General features: G+C 45.7%; 2 protein-coding genes across 4 annotated transcripts in view; one reads left to right on the top strand and one right to left on the bottom strand.

Annotated features, from left to right (window-relative positions):
* The window catches only part of EIF2AK1 (eukaryotic translation initiation factor 2 alpha kinase 1), a 30927-nt gene that overhangs the window by 2227 nt on the left and 16801 nt on the right, over positions 1-11899 (bottom strand). For all 3 annotated transcript variants that reach the window (XM_024745297.1, XM_024745298.1, XM_024745299.1), the window contains exons 11-14: positions 7952-8052; positions 2405-2516; positions 2085-2167; positions 784-1017 (exon numbers count right to left, since the gene is read on the bottom strand). In XM_024745297.1, coding sequence (XP_024601065.1) covers positions 784-1017; positions 2085-2167; positions 2405-2516; positions 7952-8052 — 530 coding nt within the window. The remainder of the gene's footprint in view (positions 1-783; positions 1018-2084; positions 2168-2404; positions 2517-7951; positions 8053-11899) is intronic.
* On the top strand, positions 2527-7439 carry ANKRD61 (ankyrin repeat domain 61). The gene is given in 9 exon segments (XM_024745321.1): positions 2527-3533; positions 3536-3646; positions 3649-3710; positions 4627-4724; positions 6170-6413; positions 6415-6664; positions 6667-6732; positions 6735-6811; positions 6813-7439. Coding segments are annotated over 9 exon segments (1245 nt in total). The 5' UTR covers positions 2527-3496; the 3' UTR covers positions 7113-7439.

Here is an 11899-nt window from a genome sequence, read left to right as displayed (position 1 = left end):
CTAAGAATTCTGTCGAGTTCGTGGTGATTTTACGCTGCTGGTCTGGAGGCCGCACTCTGGAGCTGGTGCGTCCACCCACCGCTGCTCACACGCTGGGTATAAGTTACTCGGAGACCTCACTACAGTGCAGGTCTTGGGGGGAGCCCCGGAGCCTGTGTTTCTAACAAGCTCCCAGGTAAGGCTGACGCCGCTGGTCGGAGGACCCACTTTGAGTAGCAAAGCACTAGAGAACCTGTGAATTTCTCTTTGAGTCAAGCTTTTTTAAGTCTTAGAAAGTTTCTGCGTATACCTGGCACTGAAACGACACGTCAGGAAGGAGGAAGGGGATGGCTGCCTGGAGCAGGACCCCTCACAGGACAGAATACCAGACTCCACACGGGGACGCTGAGGTCTCAGGGTAGGTAAGGCGGTCTCGGCCACAGATGCTCCAGCTCCCCTGTCCTATATCCTTTGGTGTGTGTGCCGTTCTACTAGTAGATACTTTATAATAATTCATAAAAGGCCATATACCATAGTTGGAAAGGAAAACTAAAACCTTTTGACTTAGCAAGATGAGGCTCGAAACTGGAGCCCATGTGACCATCTTCAGAGTAGACAGTTGGCAGTGGTCATCTAGCTTACCTGACAAGTACGCCACTGGCAACTCTGAGAATGGGTTGAAATACTTTGTTTCCATAAACCTGACTCTAAGCTCAACTGCACTTCGTGAAATGGGATTCACAATTTAAACAAATTCCATTTTAAGCTTCATATTTCCCCCAGTATTAAAAAAATCATACATACATTTCCAGAATTTTGGAAGAGTTCACTCTGCAGCAGCTGAGCAGCTGACGGCCTCTGGGATGAGCTCTTTCTGGTTAAGTGCTGGATGTACTTGGCTTGGACGGGACACCTTTTACTGAGCGACTCGGGGATCTGTCCAGTTCTTAAACCCGTTAAAACACGTGCTCGCTCCATTTCTGTCCCAAACGGCTGAAAGAGCTCCAGCAGGATAACACCCAAGCTATACATATCTGACTGGAAAAGGGGGGAAATGGTCAATCAGTAGTGAAATACACAGAGTAACATTTCCATTCCCACCCACCTTCCTTTCAAAAGCGAGAGGATTTTCTACAGAAGGATGATTGACAGTCCCTACAACGGAGGGAACACAGCGGGCTGGCTCGTCCCTCACAGAGGCAGGTGTCTGCCAGCTGGATCTACTGTAGGTGATCTACAGACAGATGACCGTACTCTTGCAATCCCCAGCTCTAACACCAAAAAGGGGCATCCAGGGGCACGAAGGACTGAGGGGCAGGGGTGATCCCGGCCACCCAGAGCGGTCACTACCACACAACTGACTCCACTGCTCCTTGAAAACCCAGGCCAGGTATAGCCTGAGAGAGACCTGAGAGGTCACCGAGGGTGCCGGCGGCCTACCCCGGTCCCACCTCTGCCTCCGCTAAGAGTTAGGCATTCTTGGTAAAGTTTTAGCAAACTACATAAAACCTGTCACTTTTCCTAAAAACAGTCTTTTAGGAAGGTGTTTACTACATAGGATTTTCGGAGCTGCCGTGGTTTTTCTGGCAGCTCTTTCCCAATCACTAAAAAGTTGAATGATTCATCGAAAGGAAGAAAATTTACTAGGCTGTTATTTTGAGAAAAGAATTTACTTTAACAGTCCTTCGAGGAACGAGCTGGATTAAAACTTTTCCGCATCTTCATTCAGCCTCAGAGGGAAGCAGGTGTCACACTTGTCGGGGGCACCGATTTACCTAAGCTTGAAGGCAGAATGAACGGCTGAAAACAGACTCTGGTGAATCCTGCCTTCCTGAGGGGAAGGTGGTATCTTAAAGGGAAAGCTCATTGCAAAAATTATTTTGTGACACCCACGGATTTGGAAATAGTAAAATAGCCTAAAAAAGTCAGATTCAGTTGAAAAGTGAGGCCTCGCACTCTGGTAGTTTGATGTAAGAGATAACCTACCACACTCCGCTATTTCCAAATCACTTCGACGTCAGACCTTCCACTGCATTTACTGTACTTTTTGTTACTTACGACTGCAGGGTAAGTCCACTGAAAGGGTAGAAGGGAACAAACACTACCTTGGCGTCATACTCGGATCCCTCCAACTGTTCAGGGGAAGCATACAGGCAAGTGCCCACTCTGGAGGTATGTGTGGGTGTCCCTGTAATTTGAAAAGCCAGAGATTAAGCATGGCAGGGTTAGCACTGTCTACATAAAGACCCCTGACTGAGCAGGGCATTGCAGCTCCCAAGGAAATGATAGTTGCTTTTTTCTTAAATCTCACCTTTGCTGTTAAGTCTTTCTGATTCTCTTTAAATACTGACAGTGTTCAACCATGTCTCTCTCTCTCTCTTTTTAATGCAAAACCAAACAAAAACAACCACCAAAATAAACTTACTCTTTCCATTTCCATTGGCCCAGTCTGTGTTCTGTATGATGTCTGCACAGGCCAGGCCAAAGTCTCCTATTTTTACTTGCTGATTGGGGCCATGAAGAAAAATATTTCTGGGCTGTAAACAAACAGAACAGGTCAACCCCACGGTGTTCTAGAAAGAATAGTGAAAACATGTGGATGCTGAGAGTTTTCAACTCAGGAGCCAATAGCCCCTCAAGAATTAAAAATGAGAGCAGTGGTTCTCAAACTCGGCCGCACGTTAGCATCACCGTGGACCTTTAAACAAATCTCAGCGGCCAAGCCACTCCCCAGACGGATTAAATCAGATTTCCTGGAGGTGGACACAGGCGTCGACATTACTTAAAGTCCCCAGCTTATTCCACGAATGTACAGCGTGCTTGTCCACAAGTGCATTTCAGCCCTGACGGGACCTCAGAGTCACCGAGAAGGTTTTAACAACTACTGTCCTCTCAACAAGTCAAAGACTTTGATTATTATTATTTTTAATGAAAACACTGATGTTTTTTTAAAGCTCCCAGATGATCTAACGTGTTAGCCAGGGTTGGGGACGGCCAGGTCACACTCTAAAGGTACACATTTCACTCTATTGAAGCAGTCATCACAGACCCAACACATTTCCCGATGGAAGTACCCCCAGACCAGTGGAAAACGCACCTCTGTTGGAGGCGGGGTGGAATTCCATTAAAAACTAGAAAGCGTTTAGCTTAAAAGTTAGGTCTTCTTAATGTAAATGTTTTGTTTGTATAAATTCCCTTATTTTAGCGTTGTCAGGTTTTTCTAACAGTAGCTGAATGGGAAGAGAAAACAGAAACAATCTTAGGTGCAAGATGATAATCTGGCTACGCTTTTGTGACTAAGGAGAAAGGCCTGGAAACCGTGCTCCTGTAGCTGGCACTGTAGATACAGGAACAACATGTGAAGAAGTTTGGTTCTGATATAAAAATGCATCATCTTCACGGATACCATTCTCAACAGTTCTAGAACCGAATGGAAAGAATCATAAAGAGACTGAGACTGACCAATTCTGTAACGCGTTTGCCCTGAATTCCTAAGTCCCCCCTCGAAGTTGTACTCATGGGAAACGTAACCGAGAGAGGCAGCAGAGGGCTGGTGGCGACGGGGCCCAGGCCCCGGAAGAGGGCGCGGTGGTGTCATTCCACACCGGGCTCTACGAGGCCATCCTGAGGGAGGGCAGCACCGCACTCGGGGCTCTGCTTAGAAGCCACCTGTCAACCAGCCCACGGCCGTTCTGGCCAACTCCACCAGCTACAGATCACTGCTGAGCCAGGTACCCGCGTTGTCCTCTCGGTCACGTTGAGGAAAAAAAACGTGATGCTTCAGAAGGAACGCCACCTGATTCTTGAGGACTCACTACACCTGGCTGCCTTCACCGTGCCCGAGGCTGGATGGTCCACGCTGAGCACACCGCACACCCAAAGCCGTGTTCTGCTGAGTCTGTGACGACTCCTTCCAGGCATCACAGGGGCACTGACTGAGCAGAGACTGGGGCTCGCTTGGTTGGAAGAACATTAATGTCATCCTCTCAGATGTGCCAGTGCTGATTATGTCTGTGTGCTGGAATTATTTCTCCCTTTTTTACATATAGTTTTTCATTTTCTGAATTTTTATACAGTAATTATTACCCTTATAACTTAAATTTTTTTCAGAAAGTCACCCTCTGCCCTTATCTTGCAGTCGTGCTGTAAAGGCCTGTGTGTGTGTGTGTAAAGAACTCGCATAAACATCTCTGCTAATCATAGACAGAATACAAGCAGCATTAACTGTGAAACCCTAAACGTGCAGGTTATACTACTGATGCTATGACTTTGGCAAAGGCTTAAAAAACAAAACCTACTTGTCAATGACTCTCTGGGTCAATTTAAGGACCAAGGGACTTGATAGCAATTACCATTAATTTTACACAATGAGCTCTTCACAAGAATCAACTTTCAAAGTTTTAAGTAAATTATATCTGCTGCCTTGGTAAAATCTGCATGTATGTAAAATACAGATTTTTATAATGTCAATCTAAAATTGACTGGTTTGGGGTAATTTAAAACAGGCAAAAGGAGAATTTCAATGCACATAACAGAGAAATACTGAACCAAAGAGATGCTAAATACAATTATTTCCTTTGAAATAGCAAGCTAACACAATTATTCTAACTATATCGGGCTACTTGTAATGTATTTTTCCCCCCAAAGCAGACGCAGTCCATCATCCCCATCCACCTGGCTGCGGAATACCGCAAGGCACAGAGTTTGCTTTGTTTGTTAGAACATGGTGCAGACCCAGAAGTAAGGTAAGTTAACTCAACAGGTGACTGTTTCTAAATGAGGACACACACGATCTGTGTTCCTTTCCCGATCATGTCTGGACTCATCCATTCTCCGTGGGTGATGGACTACAGGTTACCACGTTTGGAATAAACCAATTTCCTTACTGACTAGATGAGATCCTCTGAAAACCGGAAATAATACAGGAACACAAATCAGTCAGCCCACTTAAAGCATCCTGAGTATTAAGCGCTCAGCAATGGTGTTGTGCAAAGTTAAGTCCTGGTCCCAGCCCTCAGGGACTTTAACAACCTAAGTTAGATACGAAAAATAAGGAAATGGAGAGAGGCAAGGGATTTTCTTGGAAAGAAGTTCATCTTGCTTCCCAATATATCTTCACCACCTAAACCAATGCTGACACTTCCTAAGTGCCCAATAAATATCATCTGAATGAATGGGAGAGGTACATGGTATAAAAGAGAGTCGAGCCCCAAATCCTTAACACGCTCCGGAAGGGCGCCCCACCCCGTCTTGCTCTCACCCTGCCCCCGAGCCCCACCCCAGCTCTGCAGGTCCTCCCGGGACTGGACCATCGTTCCCCCTCCCCACAGGATTCCTCAGTATACCCTTCCCACCCTTTCTCGCCCTGGGTGGGGCCTGCAGACCTCTTTGCCCACTGGCCTGTTTACTTAGCTCTTTCGGATTAATGCTTCCACACCTGACTGTAAGCCCTGCAGGGTGGGGACTCTGCTGTTTCCCCACACCCCTGGTGCAGGGCTTACACTAAATCAACAGGTGAACTGAAAAGTCATCTTCTAATCCCAGTGGAGCGGTCGGATGCTCATAAGAGACCTTCCCTTTTCTCTGCCACAATCAAGGAATTTTGGAGGCAATCCTGAGAGATTTCAGGAAAGGAGATGAGGGCCGAGTTGTCAAACTCTCACTCCGCCTGCGCTGGGGAGGGACTGACGATAAACTCCAGCTGTAGCCCCTGCCATCCACACACACGAGTGAGAAGGCCAGGTAGAGGAGCAGGTGCGGGGCCACCAGGGACTGAGTCAGCGGGCGTTCTGCCCCTTCACGGCTCACTTCTGTGGGAATTCCGGATCACACTCGAGTCCGCACAATTTTACTGAATGGCTGCTAACTCAGCACAGCCCTGAGGGGCTGTGGACACAGAGCTAACTGAGATGCAGCCTGGAAGAGGCCACCGTCCCAGCAGGAGTAACAAAGCTGACACGAGCTGCGATAGGAAGCCGGGCCCCTCCGTGCTGTGATGCATACCACCCTGTCCCCGCAAGACGCTGGGATACCCCAAGAAATTAAACAGCAATGCAGATTCTCAAACACTTCTCTAGAGTAATTACGGGGGATTATCTTAAATAAATGTTGCCTTCTTAAGTAGTAGCTCTCCGCGTCGAGCCATTCCCGCTGTGAACTGAGTGTAATCTGCCATCAATACCTATTCCAGAGACACAAGAGGCCTCACCATGCTCCACCTGATGCTCCTGCACTGGCCCATCACCTCTACCACGTGGACGAAGCCGGGGAACAGAATCCAAAGGATCCTCACAGACATCCAGAACAACACAGTCCTGTGTCTCCGCATTTTGCGCGAACACGGGGCCCAGGTGAATGCGCGAGTGGCCAGCAACAACGGGCACTCCGGGCTCCACCTGGCCATCACGTATGGGACCTACCCGGTTCTCTCCATCCTTGGCCCAGAACAGTGCCCAGGTCAACGCCATAAACGAGTCCAGCATGACACCCCTGCACACGGCTGAAGATATACTGAATAAGGAGATGATGGAAACGCTCATTGCCCACAGGGCAAACGTCAACTGCGCCGTCTCCTCCACAGGCAACACGGCCCTGAAGCTGGTGGTGTGCGCTGCGTCAAGCACGGCCGGCCGGCTGCTGGCCGCGGGCCTGAGCTGCATCTGCCTGCTGCTCGTTCACGGAGCCCAGGGAATATGCAGGACCGTGAAGGTCAAGCCGCGGTCCACGAGGCGTGTTTTGGAGGCAGAGAGGCAATAATCTCTTGCTCGAATTTGAAGCCAACGTTAACATATTAACAGGAAATGGGGAATCTCCGATATATATGTACCTTCAAGCGCGGTTCCAATATAAGAGACACGGCACTTCTCACCAGGCTGCTTTACCACTCGTATCCTTTGAGACTGACCAATAACCAAGGAGTTCTACCTGCAGGAATCATGCTCCCAGAATTCCACCTCCTAAGGGAAACCCTAATAAAGTTATCTCAAAAACCCTTATCCCTAGAGGACAGCTGTAAAAGAAATGTCAGAAATATGTATGGGGAGAAACAAAAACAGCACTTGAAGCGACTTCTCCCAGGGAAGATCTGGAATTCCGTATCTGGTTATTATGGTTTAGCTCACGTCCTGAAATAAGATCTCAAAGTGGCACAGAGCCACAGAACTTCAGTAACTCACATCACATTTTCTGGCTAGACGTGTACCCAGAAAATACTTAACCCATCACCTTATACATTCCAAATGTACAAACTACTGGTCCTTAAACCTTTTTCAAAAAATAAAATGATTTGCCCATTAACTTTTTCTTCCTAAATAGTCTTTTAAATGAATTTTGCATGATTTAATTTTTGCCCCAAAAGTAAGTAAATTCATTTAAAACTCTCAGCCAAAGAAGTAAATACATTTTCTCTCTCTCGCTCTCTCTTTTTTTCTGGCCATGCCGCACGGCTTGCGGGATCTTAGTTCCCTAACCAGCGACTGAACCCGCACCCCCAGCAGTGAAAGCTTGGAATCCTAACCACTGGACCGCCAGGGAATTCCCTATTGTCTCTCTTTCTTGATAATCTTTTAAAAAATTGGAATAGTCATTACAGATTTTTAAAACAGCAGAAAAAAAATTCCCATGTTACATTTCTTTTAAGAGAGATAATTACAGAAACAGATTTTACCTCTAAGGCAGAAATGAGTATTTTTGTCAGCATGAAATACATTTAGCGTCATCAGTTATATTAGTACGCAGGCACACTTACTACCTGAAAAGAGCTAGAATTTTCGAATGCCCAAAGATTACTCCTTTTAAATTCAATCTAAAGTTTTCACATTCTAGACCTATGGAACAATGATTTATACAATATAAAGGTAATGATAACCTCTGAGGTAAATAAACTAGGGTACATGATCTCATTTAATTCAATAAACCAATACCCAAGTCATCCCTGTAAGCAGCTGTCAATGATTTAATCTTCCCCACTTACCTTTAGATCTCTGTGTACAATTCCCATGTTATGTATGTAAAATACACCTTCCACCAATTCTTGAAAAATTTTTGTTGCAACACTGGCCATAACATAAGGACCTTTAAGTTAAAAAAAAAAAGTTTTATTTCTCTAATAGTTTTTCACTTGTTACATAACATCAAAATGTAATGAGGGGACTTCCCTGGTGGTGCAGTAGTTCAGAATGTGCCTGCCAACGCAGGGGACAAGGGTTCAAGCCCTGGTCCAGGAAGATCCCACATGCCGCAGGGCAACTAAGCCCATGCACCACAACTACTGAGCCTGCGCTCTAGAGCCCGCGAGCCACAACTACTGAGCCCACATGCCACAACTATTGAAGCCCGTGTGCCTAGAGCCCCTCCTCCACAACTAGAGAAGCCACTGCAATGAGAAGCCCATGCACCCCAACGAAGAGTAGCCCGCGCTCACCACAACCAGAGAAAAACCCGCGCACAGGAATAAAGACCCAACGCAACGAAAAATAAATAACTTTATTAAAAAAAAAGGTAATGAACGTAGTTATAAATACATTTAACACCTGACAACATTCAGATTGTCAACACAGTCAATACTCCACAATGGTTTCAAACCTAGAAATCAGCAAACAAAGAAGCCACTGCAAACTAGCTCCCAAGAGTCGATGGACTTCTGTCACCAGAAAGAGAGGACCTCTCATGTCACTCAGAGCCCCTGTATTAACTGCTCTGTAAACAATTCTCAGGCATTGGGCGGCTAGATTAAACTGCGTTTCAGTCCCCTTCAACCCCTGACATCTGGGGTTTAATGCTAATAAATCTGGTGTCCTGGCCCGCTGGGGATTAAACACATTATTACAAACAACAGAATAAGAAAAAAGATAAATTATGTTAGCCCAAGGGGTGAGCTTCTATTGCCTGGAAGATTTGGAATGCCGCATTTTCCAAAAATGATGGACAAATGAAGTAGGGGGGGAAAGGTAAATGAATTAATTAAGCTATTAATATCATAACATAATATGGGAATTTAGAGGGTGGAGAGGTTTGGTAAGACTAAATCAGGGACTTCCCTGGTAGCACAGTGGTTAAGAATCCACCTGCCAATGCAGGAGACACGGGTTCGAGCGCCGTTCCAGGAAGACCCCCACATGCCGCAGGGCAACTAAGCCCGTGCGCCACAACTACTGAGCCTGCGCTCTAGAGTCCACGAGCCACAACTACCGAAGTCCGAGCACCTAGAGCCCGTGCTCCGCAACGAGAGAAGCCACTGCAATGAGAAGCCCGCGCACCGCAGCGAAGAGTAACACGCTGCTGGCCGCAACTAGTGAAAGCCCCCACGCGGCAACGAAGACCCAATGCAGCCAAAAATAAATAAATATATTAAATAAATAAGTAAAATGAAACCATAAGCCTATTGTTTACCTTTGAGCACGAGAGCACTGCATGCTCCCTTCTCCCTGAATGAGCCGACTTTCTTATAGAGCTCAAACCTATTCCACACACTCCTTCTGCACTGTCTAGCATATAATTTAGGGACCTCAAGTATTTAAGACAGAAAACTCTGTGTGTGTGTGTGTGTGTGTGTGTGTGTGTGTGTGTGTGTGTAAATCCCCCGCACCCCCCGCCCCTGAAGTGACCAACCTGTCTGGGAAGAAATGCAAGAAGGGCTTTCTGACTTTCCCAACTATTCAGAATAACTACCTTGCTTTGGTCTGTCTTTAATTCGGTTTTCCTTTTAACTCACCTAACACATCCAAACGGTAGGCAACTGTTGGAGGATTCAGTAATTATACACAGACTTGCACCAGTGATCACAGTTTCCACTCAGTGCTACATCCTTTGCAGGCACTGCTTTAATCCTCACAATAACCCCATAAAATGGGGATGATCCACATTTTACAGGTGAGGACAGAGACAAAACTGTTAACTGACTTGCCCAAAACCTTCTAGCTGGTGAGTACCAGAGCCAGGACTCAAACCCAGGTGTGCCGCTCATGGGAGTGTTGGGAATGATTCACGTAAAAAAGGAGACTGATGTAAAGCTGGACACACAGGGCTGGAATGCTACAAAGATAAAACTTTTTATTTTAAAATATTTTTTAAGAGAAAAATATACATCCTGCTAGCAGTATGATCCATCTCTTGCCTTCACTGTTTTGACGGGTTTATCGTACTGGATGGTATAGATTAGAGTTCTCACCCCACGCTTCGTTAAGGACTCACTTTCCCAACGTAAGCTTCAAGATCAACTGAACACGGGGCTGGAATGAACGATTCTCCTTCCACAAAGATGGGCACAGAGCACTAGAATTTGCATGCAGCAGGCCAAGAATCCAGTTTTACTGGGCCCTAAAAATACCCCACGCACCACTTACCATGACTGAACTGAACAAAGTCTGGCATGTTCTAATTTCATGGCAAACAGAGGGGCACTGAGGAGCTCCTGGAGAGAGACGTTATGTCTCCGTCTCCATGGGAAGCTAGTCTAAGATTCTGAGGAGGCCAACTGACCTGTGTTTTAGGCCAAATAAAGGGTTATAGTGTCACTAGGAGTGAACAGCAAATGATTAATGACTGATATTTAGTTGAGCCTTTACTTAAAATCAGGTCACTCGCATCCCCTGTTGTGATCATCTACCGCAGTGAACTTCAACTCTGGCTGCACATTAGAATCAACAAGAGAACTTTCACAAAAAAATAACAAAGGCCAAGCCCTATCCAAGACCAATTATATAAAAATTACTGGTGTGGTCCCAGACAACACCCTTTTTCTTAAAAGATTTCATTTTTAAAAACAGTCTTAGATTTACAGAAAACCTGAGAAGACAGTTCCCAGTCACCCCACACCCAGTTTCCCTGTCACCAACACCTTACATCAGGTCTGGTACATGTCACAATGCACCGATCCCAATACGAGTCCACAGGCTATTCAGACGTCCCTAGTTTTTACCTAATGTCCTTTTTCTGTTCCAGGATTCCATCCAGGATACCACATTACACTGACTTGTCATGCCTCTTGAGGGTCCTCTGGTCTGTGACAGTTTCTCAGACTTTTCTTGTTTATGATGACCTTGACAGTTTTGAGAAGTACTGGTCAGGTGTTTTGTAGAATGTCCCTCAGTTGGGATTTGTCTGTTTTTCTCATGATTAGACTGGGGTTATGGGTTTTGGGGAGGAAAAGCACAGAGATACCGTGCCCTTCTCACAGCCTCTTATCAAGGGCACATATTATCAACATGAGTTATCGCTGTTGATGCTGACCTTGATTACTTGCTGAGGGGGCGTTTGTCACGTTTCTTCCACTGTAAAGTTACTTTTTTTTATTGACAACATCTTTTTAAAAGTTCCCCAGGTGACTTCTATGGGCAGTGTTAAGTTGAGAACCAGTGTTATTACTCTACAACTATTAACCTAACAGAGTACTTCTAGAGGCTATTGTATAACTGCAAGGGAGCGGGGGGATATGGATCTTGAGGGAGACAAACTTTGGACCACATGCCCTTCTATAAGGGTTTCTTTAAAGGTTTCTTTTTATAGAAATATCGCCATTTTCAGTCTTTTCTTTTTTTCTTGGCCACACCGCACGGCATGCAGGATCTTAGTTCCCCGACTAGGGATCGAACCCGTGCCCCCTGCAGTGGAAGCGCAGAGTCTTAACCACTGGACTGCCAGGGAAGTCCCAAAGTATCACATTTTCAGTTTAAAAAAGTAAAACAAATATTTAAATTTTCCCTTAAAAATTTTTTAAAAGACTTTTCTACCTGAAATCATTAGACTAAATTCTAGCATAGTACTCTTCAATAGCAACAAACTATGTATCTATAACAGAAAATATTAACTTCCAAACACCTACTTATATTTTAAAAATGTGATTTTTTCCCCCAATGTAAAGCACCTGCAGGCAGAAGGCGGCAGGCCTGTCTGTAGTTGCCAGCCCAGCCCTTGAACACCC

Source organism: Neophocaena asiaeorientalis, unplaced genomic scaffold (genome assembly GCF_003031525.2).
Source record: "Neophocaena asiaeorientalis asiaeorientalis breed wild unplaced genomic scaffold, Neophocaena_asiaeorientalis_V1.1 scaffold461, whole genome shotgun sequence".
Lineage (NCBI taxonomy): Eukaryota > Metazoa > Chordata > Mammalia > Artiodactyla > Phocoenidae > Neophocaena > Neophocaena asiaeorientalis.
This window is presented reverse-complemented; position numbering and strand designations above follow the sequence as displayed.